This window comes from Pectinophora gossypiella, chromosome 10 (genome assembly GCF_024362695.1).
Source record: "Pectinophora gossypiella chromosome 10, ilPecGoss1.1, whole genome shotgun sequence".
NCBI classification, from domain to species: Eukaryota; Metazoa; Arthropoda; class Insecta; order Lepidoptera; family Gelechiidae; genus Pectinophora; species Pectinophora gossypiella.
Window position 1 is genome coordinate 377,817 of NC_065413.1, and position 24,338 is coordinate 402,154.

A 24,338-nucleotide genomic window follows, 5' to 3' on the forward strand; every position below is an offset into this window, starting at 1 on the left:
AGACTCATTCAATGAAACCCGAATCATTAATATAAAGTCATGGCTTTTTTTCAACTGCTTTTGCTACATAAGTCGCATCGTCAATTGCCACAGGTGACATTTTGGTGAAACGCGAGCCATGCTGAATACAAAAATAGTCATTTTGATCGTCTTGATGTGTACGGTACGTAGGCGATTATACTAAGTGTACCGTCTGTTATCTTTCTGCTACGACACAACCTCGCCAGTGTCGCGTCTAACGAGGGTAGATTAAAATTCCTGCGCCTCACGCAGCGACGCCACCCTTGAATCAGGGATGGTGCGTGCTGGTAATATTGCAATATTTTGCTCCATTACCGTTTGGGTAGTGAAATCTTCGGAACATAAATCTACCTTTTTAAATGTAATGAGATAAGCAGAGTTACAAGATGTTAAAAGAAAGATGGGCAAGTATTCTTAACCAAATCGACATGTCACTTTATGCCAATCCCGTACATTTTATTTGATTACACTGTAATCGTTTGTAGCTTGACTAAGGTCCCTTGTTACAAGGAATTTGCTAGTTTTTTTGGTGTGTCTAATCTCAAGTTGATACAATTAACTGATAAATAAAGTCACCTTCGACATTCGCGTTCAAATCAATAAATTTATAAATACTACGGGCCCCAAAATAGAACCCTGTGGGACGCTAACAGAATCAACACGCAATGTAAAAGCTATATCCACCATCCATCCACCTGAGACTATGTTGACACCACGCCACCTTGTAAGTTATTTATGTGAACCCAGAGGGAAAGAGATTTTATTACCCACACGTTTAATTTCCAAAACATCGCCAAGCTTTATCCAAATTACCCGGGTTAATTAAACTGGCACCTGAGGCAGTGTAAATATGGCCAGGGTTTACTCTTGTCACTAACTTGGGAAAGGGACGTGACTTGGACAGTTTTCGGGGTTTGTTTTCGCGTCTTCACGCTATTTCCCTTGTGTAGGGTTTCTATTAACAGACCTCACGTGTTACAAGGATGGGCAGGACTACAAGACAAGTCACAGGAACTGAAGGCGTCCATAGCCATATTTGGAGGTTTTTGTGGTATTTTAGTTTTTTGAATAATAAATTATGTACGTACATAAACTCACAGTAGTTATCAATACGAATACTTACAAATTAACGAACGACACAATTGGTCCTAAGATAAAATATCACGAACTTTTTTGAAAAGATTTACTAGCATTTCTTTACTCTTTAAATAAATATATTAGCTTTAAATTAAAAGCAGATGTCAGCATCAATAGCTCAGGCAATTCACAAAAAAATAGAGCAATTTTCGACAAACTTCTCACTTGACATCTGAAAAAACTAACTTCAAGCGGTGAGTAACCTTATAACCTTTGAAATGAAGGTCAAGCGAGATGTGCCGTCTGATATTTTAAGCGGCGAATGCAAATATGGATAAGTTCAAGTTGTCACTAACTTAGCTAAGGGACTGTCACTTGACACTTTTAGGGCTTTGTTTAAAAGAAACTTAAGTGATAAGGGTGCTGACACGGAACAGGTTAGTATGGAGATTATCTTTTGTAGCGGAATAACCGAGTAACCTCCACTATATATCCATTTTGGACTTGTAAACAATAAGTTAGTAAATAGTAAAAGAAAAATACATAATTTTGACTTTTAAGAATAGAATAAGAATAAGAATAAAATAAATTTATTGCCAGAGTCAAGCTACAAACGATTACAGTGTAATCAAATAAAATGTACGGGATTGGCATAAAGTGACATGTCGATTTGGTTAAGACCCCTGAGCAGGGCGAATACTTTTAGTAATTGTTCTTTAATAATAACATAACTAAACATAGCATCACGAATCGTTGAAGGGGTAGGAAGAGGTGTATAATATCACTCCTCGCCAGCTATATTTAAGTCTCATATAATAGAGAGCGAGCCTATTGCCTATGAAAAATCCTGGAAACCACGTGATATCAATTATATATTAGTCAAACATTAATTCAAACTCTAACATTGAATTCAGTGGTATAGAGTCCGAGCCGGGATTCAAACCCGTAACACTACGACGCAAGTGACGCGTTCTCCGAACAGGGCTATGGCGGATTTCCCTTTTTAAATTAAAATACAAGCTGTTCCCAGAACCTGTTAGTATTTATTACTAGAACTTTGAATTATAAGCATCGTATAATACTGTATCGACACACTGAATATAACTAGTCAGTTATACAGGGTGTTAGTGACATCGTAACGAATACTCAGGGGGATGATTCAGGCCATGATTCTGAGTTAATATCAAGTGGAATTTTTCGTCGCAAAATTCATGTTTTTTTTTAGTTTTTTTTTAAATATTTTCAATTCTATACTTTTGCGATGAAAAATTCCACTTGATATTAACTCAGAATAATCAGCTGAATCATCCCCCTCAGTATTCGTTACGATGTCACTTACACCCCGCACAAGTACATACTGTACCCATACAAGTAGGTATGGGTGTTAGTGACACCGTAACGAATACTGAGGGAGATGGTTCAGACCATGATTCTGAGTTGATATCAAGTGGAATTTTCCGTCGGAAAATTCATGAGAATTTTTGTTTTTCTTTTTATTATTTTCTGTTTACTTTACACGGTCCATACTTTTGCGACGGAAAATTCTACTTCATATCATCTCAGAATCATGGTCTCAATCATCCCTCAAAGTTTTCGTTACTACGTCACTAACACCCTGTATACTACCCTATTCACCAATTTCCCAAATACAGTTAACAATAAAGTACAGTGTAGTAACGTGTCACGTTCGAGACTTAAGTTATCTTCAAGCCAACGAGATTGAATTTAACCAAGTTCATTGCAGTTTCAACAACATGCAGTCGCAATATTCACAACTCATCTAGCCCAGCGGCATGGATGGCATATCACGCGGCACGCGACAATAATGCGGGCATCGGTTATTAGAGTACGTTACAAAGTTACGACGAAATAGTTTATTACAGAAAAAGGAACACAACACATAAACACATAAAGAACCAATGAGATTAAAAACATCCTATATCTCACACCAGGTGTCGCTACTGTTGAGTGTTCTTAAATTTTGACAGTCCCCCATATATATTTGACTAAACAAATATATTGTTTTGGTTTCATTTTCACACAAGAATGTTTTGTTATAAGCGCAGCAGGGTGAACTGTGCACAGTAACAACACTAACACAGGTTAACATAGATAACATTGTCTTAAGTCTATTGGTCGACGCCTGCGACATGTGTCGCGTCTATATAACATAACCCGTGCAGTAACGATTGGCGTACATCTTAAGCAACCTCTGTCATAGCAGTGTCCGGCGCTCTGAGGAGTTCCGTCTCATTTCCCGTTCGGAACTCGATCCACGGTTTATGCTTTCACTAGACCATAACAACAGAAATGAGGAAATGAGAAAAATAAAATCACGGTGAAATGTGCTACGTATATATGTGTCCAGTGCTGGGATCTATAGTTTTGATACATGTCTTCACAACTCGAGTGTTCAAAAGATTCTGATGATCTAATTATTTGAAAGAGCTGTGATTAAAAAGGCCACATCAAAGCAATTCATCTAAAAAGCGACGACCTCCGTGGTCCAGTGGTTGAGCGTTGGGCTCACGATCCGGAGGTCCCGGGTTCGAATCCCGGTGGGGACATATCACAAAAATCACTTTGTGATCCCTAGTTTGGTTAGGACATTACAGGCTGATCACCTGATTGTCCAAAAAGTAAGATGATCCGTGCTTCGGAAGGTACGTTAAGCCGTTGGTCCCGGTTACTACTTACTAATGTAAGTAAGTAGTCGTAACATGAGCCATGTCAGGGGCCTTTGGCGGGTCAATAATAACCTTTACACCAGGGTTGATGAGGTTGGTAATTCACCTCACAATCCACACGATAGAAGAAGAAGAATCTAAAAAGCAATATTGGCATTTGACATTTGCGCATATAAAGTGCGCGATGCACACATTTATCGTCTAATATAGCAATAAGTATTGCTTTTTTAGATGAATTGCTTCGATGTGGTCTTTTAGCCCCTTCTATTCATTAGAATTCAAATTCAAATTCAAATATTCATTGCATTAATAATTATTTGGTCATTCTATTTACTTAGTGTCCTTGTATGGCATTGTTCCATCGTTTAGTTTTTATTGTTTAGTTATTTCCTTTTGTATGAAGGTACGGGTCTATTTCTGTAAATTATAATATTTTTTTAAAGTTAAATAAATTAAACTTTTTCCAGAAATCGGTCGACAAAAGTTATATTTATAACCCCCGACGCAAAAACGACGGGGTGTTTTAAGTTTGACGTGTCTGTGTGTGTGTGTGTGTAATTGTGTATGTGTTTGTCTGTGGCATCGTAGCTCCCAAACGGATGATCCGATTTTAATGCGTTTTTTGTTTGTTTGAAAGGTATATCAGTCGAGAGTGTTCTTAGCTATGTTTGGTGGAAATCGGTTCAGGTCTTCAAGGTCATCAGATCGTTTGTTAAGTATGATAGGAATGTTACTCGCTCAGTTTGCTTGCAAGCATATGTAGGATCTGACATCTGAAACACTAATGTTTTCTGGAACCACTGAGCTAGTCTGCTGTTAGCATATTTTTTTCTGGTCGGGGGTTTTTTAAATTTTTATTTTTTACATTTATTTAGTGTCCTGTCTACACATCGTCTTTCCAGTTCCAAGCTCTCGATGTGAATGGAGCCTTATGTCGGGTTTCCATTCCACCTCAATCTACATAACTTAACTAAACTTCACGTTACGTTACGTACGGTCTACTACACTGCAATAATACACATTATACGGGATAATACTCATAGTAGAGGCAATCGTTGCTGTTGTTTTAGAGTGAGATAATGCAATTTTACAGCGTTTAGATTTGTTTAGCGAAATTCACCATCACCCTAGCGTGATTCCGTATTCACGGAGTCCGCTTACCTAACCTGAAGAATTGACAGGTCTGGTTTTTTACAGAAACGATTACCTGAAAAGCCGGGTTAGGTCACATATCTCCGAAACGCACTTCATCAGATATGCGGGTTTCCTCACGATGTTTTCCGTTGAGCACGTGATAATAATTTATGATCCAAACATGAATTCCAAACTCGATTTACTTGTCTTGATTGTATTCCCATTGGGCTAGTCAGAGCATCCATCCATCGCAAGATCAACTGACTCACTCACGCTTCACCAAGCTTTCTGTTCGACCAACGTGATCAGTGGTGAGCCGTTTGGCAGTACGTCTACACTTTCTAATATCTGTAGTCTACACGGTCGAACCAACTATAACATAATATATTTAATACAGGGTGTTAGATATCAAATGGATTTTTCCGTCGGAAAATGAATGTTTTTTAGTGTTTTCAAATTATTTGCAATTCCATACTTTTGCGATGGAAAACTCCACTTGATATTAACTAAGAAATAATGATCTGAACCATCCCCGTCAGTATTCGTTACGTTGTCACTAAAACCCATACCTACTTGTATGTACTTGTATGGGGTGTTAGTGACATCGTAACGAATACTGAGAGGGATGATTCAGCTCATTATTCTTAGTTAATATCAAGTGGAATTTTCAGTCCGAAAATTCATGAAAACTTTTGTTTTTTTTTTAATTATTTTCGGTTCCATACTTTTACGACGGAAAATTCCACTTGATATCAACTCAGAATCATGGTCTCAATCATCCCTGAAAGTTTTCGTTACAGTGTCACTAACACCCTGTATAGCATCACGCCTGTATCCCTGAAGTGATAGGCATAGTATATACATGCACTCGTCGCCATCTGAGTTTATGTCCCATTTAGTCCCCCTTTTCATCCACTTACGGGATAATTTCCGGGTTAAAAACGATTCCATGTTGTTTCATTGGTTACAACCAATCATCATGCCAAAATTTATAAAATTGGTTCACCGGCTTATGCTCATGGAAAGAGACATACAGACGGATTTACTTTGGTATCTAATATTATTATAAGTATGGATGTTCATCAACCCCCTAGCATTATCCCGTTTCTCACAGGGTCCGCTTACCTATCCTGAAGATTTGATAGGTCCGGTTTTTTACAGAAGCGACTGCCTGTCTGACCTTCCAACCCGCGAAGGGAAACCAGCCCAGTACAGGTTAGGTCATATACCTCCGAAAATGCATTTCTCGGGATTGTGGGATTTCCTCACAACGTTTTCCTTCACCGCTGAGCACGCGATAATCATTTATGATCGATACATGAATTCGAAAACAAATTCGGTTATCATTGGTTTAGGCCTGTGCTGGGTTCGAACCTGATACCTCAAAGTGAGAGCGTATAAGTATGGATGTTCGTAAGTAAATAAATATGTTGTATGTACCAACTATTCACTGTGTCATTTTGGTACGGGATTCAACTATTTCATATCCCAGCTTTGTTCGCTCAATTTTCCGACAATCCCTAAGCCCTGCACAATGGAATTCAGACAAAAAACCAGCCGCGTCAGTGTTGCCAGGAAACGACACCAAGTTAGAATGAAAGTTGTAAAAAGGCTGATTTTATATAAATATATATTTTTAATAGTATTATTATTTTTTTATAAATAGCAACTAGATCCATTTTCTTCTGTGTACAAATTCGTTCAAAGGCTTAGAATGTTTTCGTATATCCTAAATCTATGGTTTTATTATAGAAATGCAAATTATCATGTGAGTACAAATTATCACGTTCTTGACAGCAAAATCAAACGAAACGTATATTAATTTATCAATAGGTATAAAGCCCGTCTTTTCCCCATAAATAAAGGACTCTGTTTATATTGATTGTCAATTTGTGGACATGAAGTTATTTATTTATTTATTTATTTATTTTATTCATTCATTACAAAAGATTATAAAATTCTTACATTACGACACTGAAACCCATCAATCATATCAAGTTATTACTTAATAAAAATGGGTTTTGATCTGAGGATAAAAATAAGAAATACAATAATTTATTATAAAAGGACGCCACACATAAGCAAAAACAGAAAAACAGGAGGGTTCGTCACAGAATTGGGAAGAATTCATCAATTTTTCGCCGACCTTGCAACACACAGCTAGGTACATTCCTACCAGCATCACATCCAGGTACTCGCGTCCACCAGACTGGCTAATGCCTATTAAGCCGCTCCCACTTTTTATCGGATTACGTTTGAGCCCGAGTCCGTACCCTTTACCCATGTCCCATCTTCTTTTTGAAAACTCCTAATTCAATTTGGAATCTTTGAACTTTGATTGGAATTTCCACTTGCTCCTGTTTTACCCTCGTTGTTTTGGAATTTAATTAATGATTTTTTTTGGGTACTTTTTGCATGTAATCTTCTTAAGGGGTAGATTGTATTAGAGGTTGATTGCAATTTTATGCGTGCATGAAGGTGTATGGAGTGAGTTTATCTTTATGTTTCTTATTTTTTTTATAAAAAAGATTATGGCATTGATTTCTGTAGCCGTATACACGTGGTGATAGGTTCCAAATAATTTATGGCCAAATATTAATCAGAAAATCATTTAATTTAGGGCCGAGCTGGATTGTAACCTGCGACCTCACAACACAGAAGGTTACCACAGCTCTCACCTTAACCTCTTTATACGGATAAAAAATCTTTTAGCAACCTCCCCATAACCCCTCCCACAAACTACTTTGGCGGTAGGCTTTTACACCATTTGTCATCATTCGCCTCTTACACGCACATACATATGAATTACCCGGCGTTGCCTGTAGTATCGGCTAATATGGATTTACTGCGTGCAAATGGCCCATAATGCGAGCAACGACAGGCGGGAACGTAGTTAATCGTCGCAATTGAGAGTTATGCCGTGTTGTGACCGGTAAGTACTAAGTAGTGGTTGACATGATGTTTGATTGCGATAATTATTATTGAATACGGTCATTTATAGGGTTCCCAACCTCAAAAGGATTAAATGAACTACGGAACTAAGACCACTTTGCTGTCCGACAAGAAGGAAGGCCTTACAGCACAAATAAAGAAAAAAAACCGGAATAAATCTGTTGTTCCATCACAGAAAAAATGATTTTGCAACTTGGTTAAGTTGGAAACGAATATGAGAATCGACACAGTGATAAATATATTTATTTATTAAAAAAAAATACATTGTAACATAACAGAAAAATCCATAGCTGTTACAAAGTTTCTCTTAAAATTACTTAATATACACGACACACAAAAAAAAAAGAAATGAGTTCAAGAATTATTCCCGAATGGAGCTTACAGGCATCATGCTTTCAAAAGTCTTCTCACATTCCTTCATCAAACATGCTATCGAACTAACAAAACACAATGTAGCGAGGATTCAAGAACGGAGGTGACCAGCGAGACGGCATATATTATATGACCAGCGAGACGGCATATATTATATTATGAGATTGACATGTTACTTGGTGTCACCTTATGTCAATCCCATTAATTTTTAAATAACAACATAAGCTTACGACTATATCCCGATTAGGATAGTCAAAGATACAATCAAAGAGCAAAAGATCGGTCACTGAGCTAGCGAGTTATTTGTAAAACAGTGGTGAAATCGTTAGTCGTCATAATTATAAAATTAATGTTTTTGTAGGTGTGGTGGAAACGACACGTAAGTTCGTTTCACGGCAAGACACAGGAGGTCTTAAGTGCAACCAGTAAATCTATTACTTTGCAAGAAACTGATTGGACTTGCAGCTTATAGTAAATCCATCGCAAGAAGAACTAAGTACCCACGCCTCACCGAGCTTTCTGTTAGACCAACGTGATAGGTGAACCGTATCGCCGTCTATAATCAAGTCGAGCCAAGTGTGTTTTACATTTTTATGATAAAAATATAGGGTTAGGGTTGGGGATTTTAAGGGTTTTTTATTGGATTGTTTTTTTATAGGTCTTTTTCTTTTTTTGTGATTGTTGTTTTTTTTTTGATTGTTTTTTTTTTTGGTCACCTTATGTCAATCCTATACATTTTTATCACTGTCACTGTCGATTTGTCATAATGATTTGCATTTTGGCTAAGGCACCTTATATGCTATCAAATGCACAACTAAATAGTAAATGTCGCAAATAGTTTAATGTCACAGCTAATTCGTGCCCCTAAATCACGTGACGCGGTTTTCAATTACCCTCATTACCGTCACTATAACGTATGAACCGCAAATTATATTACCCTCCATTAACTCTTGAATTAAAGGTTCGATTTACATGCGAATAATGCATAATAATAGTGTTGTGAATGTTTTAAAGCAGATAAAAAAATTATGAAGTATTTTTGTATGGATAAAGTAAAATAATCGACTATGGTAATTGTGATTCAGAAATAAATTATGTCATTTCTTGGTTTGAGTACCAATAAGACCTTAACCGAGACGCCAAGGCGATGTCACCAAATTGTTCATATTGAATGTATGAGATTTAACGCACTTGGCGATGCTTTGGCAACGAACCCAGTTTGGAGAAATTGCCTTGGCGTTCTTTGTGCAACATAGGATGCATTCAACTGCCATAACCCCGAGCATTTCGTAAAAGACGACTAAGGGATTATGTTCAACATGACGCGAGGTGTTTCTGGGCTAATAGCCGAGACCAACGACTTAACGTGCCTTCCGAATCACATCACGGGCAACATTAAAAGCAGGACATAATTTCCATGTCAGTCACAATCTAAACAAGAGACAGAAGCGACGAGAAGACATAACGAAGTAAGTTAAGCTAATATCGCAGCATAATGCTTTTAGAGGCACTCGATCTTGTAATTAGCGCGTAATTGCGCAGGCGTCAGTAATTAGATCACAATCAGACGGCGTTTGAGTGCCGGATTATAGAGGGCGAGTGTAAATGTCAGGTCGGACCTAGACTACATGCTGTCGCTTTCGTTTTTAGGGTTTCAAACCTGAAAAGGAAAAACGGAACCCTTATTGGATCCATTTGTTGTCCGCCCCGTCCCGCTGTCTGTCAAATCCCTTGTCTAGGGAACGTGTAATAGTATCTACATACATAAACTCACGCCTATTTCAAGCAGGATAAGCAGAGACTATGAATTTCCATTCTCCTCGATCGTGACATACTTCTCTTGTTTCCTCCACATTCATTAATCGTTTCATGCACGCACGCCGGTAACACGTAATGCACGGTACATACGCACACGCACGCATACACGGCACGCACGCACGGTGCACGTTGCGTACGGTACACACGCACTCGCACGCACCGCACGCACGCACGCACGCACGCACACACGGCACACACGCGCCGTGCACGTAGCGTACGGTGCTACGTAATAGTATCTAGTTGAAAATAATATCTAACCCACGCTGACGAAGTAGTTATGACATGTGTAAATTGTGTAATAATTATAATGATGATTAATCTGCCACACAAAATATATAAGTAATTTGAATTTATGTGCAAAAACTTTATGCAAAAAAGAAGGTACCTAATATATTTTATAGCAGCGCTGCCGCAAATTATATAAGAATATAATATTTAAATCTTGCTACGTCATTACGTTTCCTAATGTATGCATTACACAACAAACTGTATAAGAACTCGAGAAAAAATGAAGCGAAGCAACGAGGAATTAGTGAGGATTTGAATTTCACGAGGTCTTAGCTTCCCTCGAACCTCCTCTCTAAATAATAAAGCAGGCTAATGACAGAAAAAAATAAGAATTTTGACTTAATACCCAAATCCCCCTGAATATTTATGGGGCAAAAATGAACGCTTCTTTCAAGATTGGGGAAAACGGAAACCGTTTTGGAGGAATAAGTAACTTGTTGTGTGAGTCTTTATAATAATCAAAAAATGTTTCAAATTTAGGAAAATAAAATTAAAGAGTTCTGTTTCGTTTACTGAACTTATTTCTTTTGTGAGAGTGGTTCTAGTAATTATTATGTATTGTGTGTTTTTTAATGATTTTTTCACATGACGTATGGTGGATTTGCCGCAAATAGCATTAACTACTTGGCCGAACAAATGGGGAGGGCTATGGTATATCACCCGGTATAAAATTTAAGACAACAAGCCTGAGGGTGCCCAGATGGGCGCGAAACTCGGCCCTGTCTAAGTAAGAAGAGTCGTCGTAACGAAAGACCAATGACCGTGGTCTGTGTTCCAGGGCATGTTAAACTAAAGAAAAAGTCTATGTTAGATATACTCTATTAAAAAAAACTAAAATTCCCGTCCACTACTTTCGTAAAAGTATCAGCTCGAGCATTTAGCTCAAGACCGCAGTATTCGTTGCGAGTACATTCTAGCCCGTACAACCGTCCAACTACATACTACTCTGGGCATGCAAACGGGATGTGTTGGATAGAAAAAAAAAACGGCCAAGTGGGAGTCGGGTACGCTATTAGGGTTCAGTACTAATAAATCAAATCAAATCAAATATACTTTATTGCACACAACATACAAAACACAAACATACAAAACAAATTAACACAGATGATTAATAAGTAAGTATTTACGTCAAAAGAATAATGTATATTTAGATTTTCCTCATGTGATGGTTACAGCGTTCAATTCTCTACCTAGGGTTAGATAAAATTTATAAATTTAAAAGATTTGTTGAAATAAACAAAATATTCTTCTCTTCTTCTATCGTGTGGGTTTTGAGGTGGAGTACCAACCTCATCAACCCTGGTGTCAGGGTTACTATTGAACCACCAAAGGCCCCATAAAACAAAATAACCAAAATGAATAAATAAAAAGAAGTAAAGATTAGAATTACAGGACGTATTAATATAATGTTTTGATCTAACAGTTATCATTGTAATCAGGTATTTTGAATGGTGTATGTGACAGACTCAAGCAATAGTGAACATGCAAAGCTTCCATTTTTGCTCTTAAGGAATCTTAAAAACAAAAAAACCCGCGTTTGTACAGTGCAAACTACATTTTCCGGTCCGCAGCCTGCGACTGATATGCGCATTCTATTACAGAATGCGTTTGCGAGAACCCTTGTACTGGTATTTAGGTTACTATACTATAGTTTTCTACCATTGTTTTTTTTTTTAAAGTTGTCTGATTTACTCTGTGGACTAACACGTTACTAATATGCTGTTAATATGACAAATGCCTGATAAAACACACATTTCCGTATTGATTCGGTTCTAGAGGTGGTTGGGTGTATCGATTATGCGCCTATGCCTACCCCATCGAGGATACAGGCGTGATGTTATGTTATGTTCGGTTCTAGGTGGTAGCGAACCTGTGACACTAAGTAGTCACGCGTATAAAACGACGCGCATAGTTTTGATTTGTAAAATCACTTATAACAAAGTCGAATTTAATTTACTGTCATATCAGCGCCATCTAGGGCACATTTCGTGAACCATCAAGTTAAATGTCAATGTCAAAGATAATTTAAAATGGAACTGAAGTAATTAAAAACACCATCAGATGTAGTAGTGTGGTGACGTACCTACGCTTAACATAACATAAATACTTTATAACGCACACAGGTAACAAAAGATACGGACACTAAAGAGAAACATACGGTACAATAGGCTGCCTTATTGCTCAGTAGCAATCTCTTTCCGGCAATCAGACCGAGACGTAAGCTTCGCATCCCCACTGATCGACCAAGACTGTTATGTTTTCGCATACTACAGCACTATACATATACTCCATCAAATATTCTTAGATCCTAAGCCGTGGCACAGTATTTTTTTAGACCCGAAAAAGTGACATCCTGATTTTAAATAGGTATTTAATAGTGCATTTCGTTACAAATATAAGAGTGGGCCGTGACCACCTGGACACCTTCAGGCATGTTGTTTTTAATTTTGTACCGGTTGAGAGCCATCAGCGGACATAATTTATTCAGCCATGTCTTTAATAACATCTGAGGCAAATCTTCAGTAACTCACGTCTAAAAAGCCTAACGCTATTTTTAAACTTGGAATTATCAAGTCATTTTAAAAACATATTACTATCTTGATAACCTTATCAATCGCAGTGTCCTGACCCGCAGTATCGACGGAAGGTCATTAAAGTGTGCACAGCACCTCACCTCAAATAAAAGAAGACTACACTTTCCACGTCCAAAGAGGCAATAAGTTCACAAAACGTTACCAAGTTAGCGGCGACAGGCATTTGTATTAAAATATTTTAATGTAAATAATTCTATAATATAATTTTCCAACAGATTCACATAAATAAACTCATTTTAATAAGGTAAAAAAGCAAAATAACTTTACTAATTTAATTACTTTTTTTCGCGTTGCAGCCATGTTGGTTGCTGAGTAACTGACGAGGCTAATGGTTCTCACTATAAAAATATGTTTATTTATTTATTTATTTATTTATGTTGTGAGTGTAACTACCCTCTTCGGTATTATTTATCAGAACCGTCTAAACGGTCACCAATTAATGATTATTTAAGTTGAAGAAGATGACATGAACTAATTGGCCGGACAAATCGGGAACATTGAGGGCTCTCCCGGTACTAAAAAGACAACAGGCCTGAAGGTGCACGGTTGGATGCAAACCTTGGCTCAGGGCATATACTGAGGGGATATTTTTCAGACTGCTTTCAGAATGCAGGGACAAAAGTATAATATCTATTTTGCGTTCTTAATTTGATTAATGTATATATTCGGCGGGAATGGTATAAAAGTCCTGAAGTGTTTGTTATCACGAGCTGATTGGACGCTTTTATAGCTAGATAAATTAGGTTGGTTTGGACACGTAGAGCGGATGAAGGATAATAGAATTGCAAAAGCGCTAATAAAGCTAAAATAATAAAGCGAAACTTGATGGTAGAGCTGGCAGAGGAAAACCGAGAAGGACTTACATTGACCAAATTGGAGATGTTCTTAGAAAAGGTTTAATAGGATCTACTCTGAACCGGCGTGCGTGTATGAAGCGATTGATGAATGTGGAGGAAGCAAGAGAACTGTGTCAGGATCGAAGCAAATGGAATTCTACGTATAGTCCCTGCTTACCCAGGTGGGAAATAGGCGTGAGTATGTGTGTGTATGTGTATCTACTTCTAAACTTGTTTAAGGTACTAATTACATCGCTTGTTACTTATAGATTAGACCACACTCCGGCAAGGAATCGGGCCGAGTGTGCGGGAGTGTTATCAGCGGTTTATTGGACGCGTCCGGACTATCCTCGCTGATGTATAAACCACGACCGGCCACTGGTACCTACTATCACTACTGCTCTACTATAGACAACTTTATAGAGTTACATCCCAGGGCTTCAGTATAGTATCAAAGCTAAGATTGTTTCTATACATGAGTTAGGAATAACGGCCGCCCTGGTCCAGTGGTTGAGCGTTGTGCTCACGATCCGGAGGTCCCGGGTTCGAATCCCGGTGGGAAAAATCACTTTGTGATCCCTAGTTTGGTTAGGACATTACAGGGTGATCACCTGATTGTCCAAAAGTAAGATGGATCATCTTATGCTTCGAAAGGCACGTTAAGCCATTGGTCCCGGTTATTACTTACTGATGCAAGTATGTTGTCGTTACATGAGTCATGTCAGCGGCTTATGGCGGCGCAATAATAACCCTGACACCAAGGTTGATGAGGTTGGTAATCCACCTCGCAATACACACACGATAGAAAAAGAAAAAAAATATATATATTAATTTCCCATGCAAGAACATTCCGTTCTGCTAATCATGGGAGTTGAAAAGGCCATATTGAAACAATTTATCTAAAACGCAATATTGCAATTTGACATTTGCGCATATGAAATACGTGCGCAATGTCAGCAAATGTCAAATAGCAATATTGTTTACTTAGATGAATCGCTTCAATGTTGCCTTTTTAACCGCCCCGGTATATTTTAAAATAATTTAAAAACCATCCCTTGTTTTTGAAGACGTGTCCTAAAAAAAATCTTTTTTTTTTACAATAAAATACCAGATATCATTTTAAATTTGTCAGAAAATAAATTTAAAGCTCATGTGAAGCTTACTTTATGTAAAAAAGCTTATTATAAGATTAATGACTGCCTAAATGATAAAAATGTCTGGTATTGAATGTGTTCCTCTAGTTATTAAATAACTTGTAATGTATACCCTCATTGGTTTTTAAAAGATGTGTTGCTGTTGCAATTTCTTGTCATTTCTTCTCCTCAGCCATAACACCTAGCGAAATGACGTAAATTCAAAAATGTTACAATGACCTTCAACAAGTTTATCCATGATAATTACATTGAATAAATGATTTTAATTTCTGATTTCAGTATTGATACTGCAAAGAAGGTAGGAATTACTCGTACGTTAAGGCTAGCATCTACCGCCCATTATCAGTTCTAGCTTTGAATGTTGGCATCATTTAGACGTTCCTAAAACTGTGATACAAATATGAATATTCTAACCTATTTTTTGTACATCCGTCACAGCGGTCACAACATGCGGCTTCCGGAAATGGCGGCGTTTCCGGCGTTTGCACCGTCCGGGGTCCGGCCCGGACCGCCGTAAAAACGGAAATTTTCCACTCACTTGCCGCTCCCGCTTATCGGAACTTTATTTCTATCGGCCAAGTATTTTTTCCTTTAGTTTTTATTACTTCTGAAGGGTCAATGGTTCGTGATATTATGTTTGAAAGAATTTCGTTAGATGATGTTTAAGGTGTGTTTGTTCGCTTGTGAAAATTGACAAAAATGTTTCGTTGGTTTCGTATTGGCTATTTACGAAACGAGTGTATTTGGGCTTTTAATAGTCACAGATAGAGCAGTTTATTATAAACGCTTTTTATTTGTAACATCATCGGTTCGAATACCTGCTGGAATAAGTAATGCTTCGGTAAATAAAAACCTGTGATAAATAACCTCTCACATAATAAGCTCTCTTTGGTTGATAAAGAAGAAGCTTGTGGATGTGGTTTAGAAAATAGATTCAAAACATTGCAGTTCATATAAAAAAGTAATTTTAAAATTTTACATATTTAATGCAATGTTAACAAATGTCAAATAGAAAAATAAAAGAGGGGCTTTCCAGGCTACGTTGCCCTAAAACAATATAGATGGCGCTGTTGAGATTTAATGTGATAATTATATTTTCTCATTACTCGGGTATATAATTATTCCAAAATACAATGTAATTGCAGAGGCATATATAAAAATAATTGTTGCTTTATCAAGCAAATATCTATATCCAAATATCTTTAGATCACATAATTAGAATTATGTTGTCAAGTACCTAGAATGTATTCCTTAGAATTATATTGCTTCTCTTTATTTTGATCAGACTAATAATGCGTGGAAGATGTGGTATGCGTGGGTGTAATAACAAGGGTCAACATTTTATAGGCACTATTTAAAAATAAAATATACATGTTGTTAACTTGTCATAAACTTTCACATTTAAGTAGATATTTGGTAGTATGATTGTACAGAGCAATATGCTGTATTCTTTTCACACCCCGGACACTTCGTTCCAAAAACCTTGTTTTACACAGACACTACACATTGCGCATCTGTGTGTGTGACGTGTGACGCCCATTAGATTGAAAACTAAAGTAAGACCGAGAGGGGGTAAAGTAAACCTAGCTCAGCCGCTGGCGGGGTGCGGAGAGATGCCGTTCTGTACGTAGTATTATTCCTTATTCTACGCTTTTTCACAGCACCAGTATATACCCGCTGTATTTATTTGTCAGCTGCAACTACGGTGTGACCGCTGCCAAACTTCACTGCGCTGCGATTGCCGCGCACTTTATTGTCTTGGAGCTAATCCAACTGTACGATTCTGTAAACTGACTACCGTTTTACGATGCGAAGTTTGATGTACATTGATGTTTATTCTGCAGAAAAAACGGTTGCAAAGCATGATACACGTACCGCGAATCCGTGATAGCTCTGTTTGGAGAACGCGTGACGTAGTATCAAGATTTTGTATCCCGGTTCGGTCTCTAAACGCAACCCAAGCACGAGGCCCGACCAACGCGAACCTATATTATTAAAATGCTGAATCCAAATGCTTCCCAGGTTACGTTTCTTCACGACGTTTTCCTTCAACACTCAGCGCATGATAATCAAGGTAAACCGCACGAACATTTTTATATGGATTTTATCCAACTTTATGACTTTGAGTTCATGTTTGTACATAGATAATTGATATCACGTAATTTGTCCCCTGTTACTTGGGACTTAAAACCGGCGGGAAGTGATCAATATACGGCGAAGGAATCAATTTCATCTTATGCAAACCTAAAATAGTTACGCCAAAAAATATAATGTTTGAAAACAAAAGGTATAATAAGTATCTAAACCATTATATCCCCTATGGTAACCGCAACAATCTATTCACGTACCATAGGAAATAAAAACAGTTCAATATGAGAATAGCTCGCCGGTGCTATGGGCACGTCTGCACTCTAACTTGACACTTATTACACGTTGTATATTCCGCATTTTTCACGTTTTTCGAGTTTTTCACGTTTTTCGCTCCGCGGTACCCTAGCATGAACGCGAGAGAGGTGGTCAGATTGTGTCTCTTGCGTTATTTGCAGTTTTGTGTACCCGCTGCCCATAATGTATCAAGGTTTACAATGTTATTTACAGAAAAGTACCCTCTGGTTGATGTTGGGACGTTCTGTGTTTAAGTATTAATATTATTAAGTATTCTGTGGTTGTCCAGGAGTATTCATGACATTTAGATATGATAATGATGAAATGAAGATTTATTACATACATACATGAACTTACGCCTATTTCCCACCGGGGTAAGCAGAGACTATAGAATTCCATTTGCTTCGATCCTGACACACTTTTCTTGCTTCCTCCACATTCATCAATCGCTTCATACACGCACGCCGGTTCAGAGTAGATCGTATTAAACCTTTTCTAAGGACATCTCCAATTTGGTCAATGTAAGTCTTTCTCGGCCTTCCTCTGCCCTACCATCAACTTTCGCTTTATATACCGATTTTGCAATTCTATTATCCTTCATCCGCTCTACGTGTCCAAACCAACCTAACATTCCCTTCTCAATCTTAGTCACTATATGGTCTTTTACACCACATCTCTGTCTTATCACACTGTTTCTCACTCTATCACTCAACTTCACACCGCAGATGCTACGCAAAGACCTCATTTCTACGGCATTAAGATTTATTAGAGTATTATTTTTTTTTAATTCAGATGTGGTTGCTCTTGACCCCATTCTTCCACGAGGTAAAGAAGGGGTCGATGGTGGAGCGAGCTTACCCAGAAGATGCCTATTCACCCCTGACTTAAAGGACCCCAGGAATCCGATTGATTTGTAACTTACATTGTATCTTTTAAATTGTTTGGTTGAAAATTATTGTTTCAATAGAGCGACGTTATTTGTTTACTTTTCTGTGTGGGTTGTAAGGTGGATGACCGACCTCATCAACTCAGTAACATTTATCAAGGTTAATTTATCCTTCAACACAGGAACATTTTTATCAGTGTTAACTTCTCTTCTCTCGTATGAGATGAATAATCGACTATATCAACACTAGTGTGAGAATTACTCTCGAGGCATCTGACATGGCTCTAAAATCAATCACTAAAAATATTAAATTAAAATACGCTTTACTCTACTCGATACTTTGTTTAGAAAGTAGAAGAAGGTGTAAAAAACTAAAAGAACAAGCTTTATAACTAATAGTTTTTTACTCGACCAAGAAGTCCAACTGAGCGAGCATCTCATTAGTCAATTTTAATCTGTCCTAGGAAGAAAAAAACCAATGGCAAGATTAAACAGCAAAGTTCCACTGCAGTATCTATCTCCGTCACCAACTTTACAACCACGGTCCAGTAGTAAAAGTGGAATTACTCACTTATTCCAACTTACTACATTTTTAACACTGGCAACCTCGCCGCCAACTCCCACAGCTGTAAAAACTGGCAATGAGTTTAAAAAGAACAGAAAAAGCTTTACAAAGTTCTGGTCGCTCTATATATGTCAGGGACGAAGATAATACTTTCCTATGCCGCCTTATAACAAAGCGAAGACTAAAGCTAATTCCAACCTTAAAATAAATGACGCGCCACGAAAAAGATCCACGGATTTTAATGGAACTAATGGACAAGTCAATGGACAAATTCTATGCAGAATCAGCGGGTCTTATTCGTGGCGCTGATTATATTTATTTTAAACCTGTTTTAAATCCAGTATTATTTATCCTTAAGTTATCGTTACATAATAAGGCGGATGATGTTCAGAAATTGCCTTAAGTTACTAAAAGGCTATTTCTTCTGACGCTTATGTAATGGTTAACATGATTATTGGCAATAGATTGGTGACCCGTCTCGAAACATTATTTATCTGCAATACTACAATGACTTTGAAGTTCTGGCTAGGTGTGAGTCGATGAATTTAACTAGCTTTAAGTTAAAGTGACGCCAACTTTGTCTAAGTGCTGAATGTTTTAGTTCTATTTTCTAAATTCCCGTTGAATTTCTTATGTTTAAAGTGGGCTAACATTCCGGCATGTATGTAGCTGGCGGCGGCACAGCGCTACTTCTCACAGCGCCTATGAAACTGTCACGTTACGGGTTAAGGCGTATTGCTAGCGGTAAACTAACAGGCGCTTTCGATTTGGAGTGATTTTTTTTCCTAAAAAAAATGCAACCTACAGTTAGGAAACCTGTACCCAATCCTATTTTTGGTATTCTTCTCTATCCCCAAGCGATCTCTCACTAGTCTTTAAAGTTTTTCGATCTTCTTCGTTACCATCCCCTGCCTGACGTAGATTAAGAGATTGCTTCCTCTTCAAAATACGGATCAAGTCCAAGTCTAGTAAATGTTTGTTTCCTGGTAATGGTTTGGTAGAAATTTCTCCAGAGCAATAAGGCCGGTCAAGTTGTACTGTATTCACGTTTTATGTCTGATTGTTAAAATTAAGTTCTGTGCAATAAAGTGTATTTGATTTGATTTAATTTCATCTATGTATGGACGACAGACTGATCATCTGTTTCTTATAAAAGGCGTTTCAGACGGCTTCCGTGATTCAGTGATTCTCATATCTGGGAAAGAACGTAAAGACAAAAATAACTTTATTATCCTTAGTTGGTTCAGGACATTACTGGCTCACCACCCATTTGTACGATTGTCCATTCCAATATAGATTAAGGTCAGAAATAGATTGTATTTGTCAATGAGTGTCCTCTGTTGTAAGGTGTTCTACATTCAAAATGTTGATTGTCTCAATTTTTTATTTAGGAGGACCGCTACTCCAATTCTAGAGCTAGTGGTCGCTTTAACTTACTATTATCTCCTCTTCTCTCCCTCACTGGGACAATCCCCTAAAGTTTGGAAACCGTCCAAGCTACTCTCTGCCAAAAGCTTGTAACCCAGAATTTTTTATTTCAAAGTTATAGCTTTATTACATGCCTCACTGCAGAGTAATATAATGTAAAGTAAGGCAATGTTGACATGGTAAGAGATGGATCCTTTATGTGGATACGTATTTATTTTTATAAGGTAAGTGGAGTGGTAAATGGGTACGCAAGTATGAGGAGAAAGGGAAATAACAGCAAGTACTATGAAATAAGATGATCCTGGATTGCTGAGTTCATCAAACTTAAAACAACCCATATGACAGGATGACGAATAATTATGTCATCATGAAAGATTAATCATGTATTTTGTCTGATTGTTAAAATTAAGTTCTCTGCAATAAAGTATATTTGCTTTTATTTATTATTTAATAACAAGAATTACATCGATAAGTATTGAGTATCTATTAGGCTTTAAAATGAATTCCCGTAATAACGCAGGCATTATTTTATGTATTTTTAGGACAACCAACAGTTATAAAAATACAAATATAAAACACAAAACAACCATAATAATTGAAAACTATACACACTTTTTCGCTAATAACCCTAGGAATCTAAAAAGGCTACATTAAAGTAGTTCTTCTAAAAAGCGAATTAAGGCGCTGAGTGGCTAGACTCACTCCAAGACTTCTTAAATAAATAAAACCGAACCACTTAATGGCTTAAGCACTTGGAATAGTCTTGTAACAACTGACTGTAGGACCAACCAGGCTGAAATGTGACGTCACTTGCTGGAAGAATCCGTATCAGCGAACACCTTGTACGGACCAAAAGGAAGATTATTATGAATATTATTAGAAGCGAGATAACCGTAAAGATTTCTATAGTTATTATGAAGCCCATAAGAATAAGGTAGATAAATTCCATAGTTTGAAAGTAAAACTGCCAACATTGGATCTACAGGTAGGTGGTTTAGACTATTGTACCTGTGTAGAACCTTTAAAGGCAAAGGCAAATATATAACTTGAGGTGGAACAGATTTTTGAACACTTGCAATTCTAGATTTTGCATAGTTTTGTAAGTTATCGTTTTTGTGTATTTTATACTTGTCAAGAATGTCTAAAAACATCCCCGTTATGTTGGAATTTGATACCATCTTGTTAGCTACAGGTGCTTTGTAGATGTATCCAGATCTGATTATATTGTTTGTTTCGGGATAGAAAAAGTCTTTAATTTCTGAATTTTCAGTAACTTCATAGGATCGAACATTATCTTCTTTTAAACTTTGTGTAGCTGACGGAATGTTCTGTTTAATAGTGTATTTTGATTCAATATTCACATTTTGTTCTTTACTGTTAACGAAATTATCTGGAAACTCGCTTACAAAATCAGTTGTATCAATTTTCTTTGCTTTTCTCACACTTATTTCTGTAGATGTTTCTATAGGGAGAAGTTTGATGTTACTTTTATCATCGCCTTGTTTTATTTCTTTCTCTTCACTAGATTTGGTTTTCACTTGTGTTGAAATATAATCCGTTTCATCTGAAATGAAAAATATATAATAAATACTATTACTATGTTTCAAAAACTGGTATGTGTTTTATAAGATCAATTGTCTCACTGTTGAAAATATTTCCCTTTATTTTGTTAAGATTATTTGTTACATGTACAAGAAAGCACTGATTTTTTTAATGTTGTTTACAACATTTTTGTCTTAGGCCTTACCTTGGATTGCAGAAGAGCTCGATACAGTGTTGTCTTCGTTAGATTTTTTTTCGTCTTTGCTCATCATCTGCGGCAAACCAAACCTTTTCACTACAAAGTCACTGTAAAGCATTTGAGGCTCTACCAATTTTATGACGTCACTTTTCAATACATCGTCATTTTCTGTTGTCAGTTCAACGTTAGAGGTCCATGAAGAATCAATGTCATACATGTTGTTAGGTTTCTGAATATTGACTCTCAGTCTGCGGTATATATCTTCGATAGGTATTGGGGTCCACTCATTTTTGGAACTCACAGCAAAGGAGAAAATTATCTGAAATATAATTTATAGAAATATAATTTATTTTCATTGCTGTTATATGTTTAGTTGAGGAGCATACAATTCCTAGTAGCAGTACTTGCTTGGGATTTTACAATTTTGTTCCAAATAAAAATAGGCACGTGATTAGGTGAATGGAGCTGTTCCACTTCAATTAAAACCCAAGCAGCTATATTCAGCTCAATTTTAAAACGCTCCAATTCGTCTCAAATAAATTGCCAAGAAAAAACGACACAATCGCAACCGTACAATTTTTCTCAATCTCAAACTCACTTCAGTTAAACCGAGACAATTGAAAGAGTAACTCACGGTGAGGAGGGCAAAGTGAATGATCCTCAGTGTCGGCATGTTGAGGGCACTTGGCTCTCGGGGCTCTCTAGGCAGCTCTCGGCATTAAGGTGAGTGGTCGGTCGGCGCGGCGACGACTGAGTGCAGACACGACGCACGGAAAACATCACCTTTGCTGCGTCAGACCTCGCTCATACTGGAGGCGGTTTTCTACGACTTTGTGTTAGTACAAGTCTAATGTTATTGTCTCTGTTTCTGAAATCTCGTTATCAGACAGTGAACAAATCAAAACAGCCAGTAGCCTTTAACTGGGTGGATGGTTAAAATACATGGTAATATTTGTAGATGTCACAAAAAACTCACGCCTATTTCCCACCGAGGTTAGCAGAGACTAATTCCATTTTCTTCGATCTTGATTAAGTTGAAGTACTTCACTGGCTTCCTCCAAATCCATCAATCGATTCATACATGCACGTCGGTTCAGAGTAAACCCTTGAAGGACATCACCAATTGAGTGAAAGAAAATATTAAATTATTTACTTAAGAACAATAAACAAATGCTTTACTTCGGCCCTAAATTCAACCCAGTTGAATAGCAGACGTTTTACAGGACTACATTAAGTTAAGAATGGCTTACCCATTGAATGACACCATCGTAATATTTTGTTCAACGACCTAGCTAGCAAATAGGTACAACGGACACCCTTATTCTTAATAAAAAATCCAGTACTCACTACCAATGTGAATACAAGTTAACAACGAAACCTCATGCCGATGTCTTAATTGTGTCTTCCCGCAGTGCCTAGGACACGGTATTGCTTTCAACCAAACAGCTGTCTTGTCCCAAGTGGACAGAGCGCTAAGTGCTGCTTTATGATGATGAGCTTCTTTCGAAAGTGTCCGTTTATGTCCGCAATTGTCTTTGTCTTTGTTTACGAGTCCGAGTGAAATTAGAGTTGGATGGTTCTTTGAAAGGTTTTTGATGTCAGTCATGTGTTTTTAGGTTTTGTTGTTTTGTGATGTATGTTTCTGTGATGGTACGGAAGTTTAATTCAATTGACATACATAAACTGCCTATATACGTCCCACTGCTGGGCAAAGGCCTCCCTTCAATCAACCAGAGGGGGTATGGAGCATACTCCACCACGCTGCTCCATTATGGGTTGGTGGAGGTGTTTTTACGGCTAATAGCCGGGACCAATGGCTTAACGTGCCCTCCGAAGCACGGAATCATCTTACTTTTTCGGCAATCAGGTGATTCAAGCCTGAAAAGTCGTTACCAAACTTTTCAGGCAAAGTTCTAACCACTAGACAACGGAGGCTGTTAATCTCAGTTTAACATAACATAACATAATATATTAATCTCACGACGTCAGAGGTACATTCATCAGAAAATGAACTTAATAACCCCACCGAGCTTTCTGTTAGACCGACGTAGTGGGTGGAGAGCCGTATTCAAATCAACTCTTATTTAACCTTACAATAAACTTTACAATTATAAATTTTACAAAATAAACTTTACATTGTGTCTGGTTGAAATCTGCGTTCCGGCGTTCGAAAAGTTAATGTCTTTTGTATGGTCACATTCTGCCAGTATCATGGTACGGAAGTTTTTTTGTCGTTTACGACAGAGGGTACATGTGAAATAGATTTTATTAAAAATCTTTGCAGAACGATTGGCAATGGGTGGACTTTAGTTAAGATTTATGACAACTTCCAGCCATCGTTCGTATTTGCTTCAAGATAATGAATGACAAACGACGAGCCTTGAAATGACAGGTAACCAA

The 24,338-nt window shown here is 37.4% G+C and overlaps 1 protein-coding gene across 1 annotated transcript; it reads right to left on the minus strand.

Moving 5' to 3' along the window:
- Positions 1 to 20,703: 20,703 nt before the first annotated feature.
- On the minus strand, positions 20,704 to 22,682 carry LOC126370256 (uncharacterized). Its single transcript, XM_050015077.1, has 3 exons — positions 22,573 to 22,682; positions 21,945 to 22,257; positions 20,704 to 21,761 (listed from the first exon to the last, which is right to left on the minus strand). The coding sequence occupies exons 1-3, from the start codon at positions 22,609 to 22,611 to the stop codon at positions 21,004 to 21,006; spliced, it is 1,110 nt and encodes a 369-aa protein (XP_049871034.1). The 5' UTR covers positions 22,612 to 22,682; the 3' UTR covers positions 20,704 to 21,003.
- Between the last annotated feature and the right edge of the window lie 1,656 nt (positions 22,683 to 24,338).

Bases quoted from the DNA above. Each gene is read 5' to 3' on its own strand.
- LOC126370256 (XM_050015077.1), bottom strand. From the start codon at position 22,611: ATGCCGACACTGAGGATCATTCACTTTGCCCTCCTCACC. The intron at 22,258-22,572 runs GTGAGTTACTCT...ATTATATTTCAG, and splicing joins TTCACTTTGCCCTCCTCACC to ATAATTTTCTCCTTTGCTGT. The intron at 21,762-21,944 runs GTAAGGCCTAAG...TTTTCATTTCAG, and splicing joins GAGCTCTTCTGCAATCCAAG to ATGAAACGGATTATATTTCA.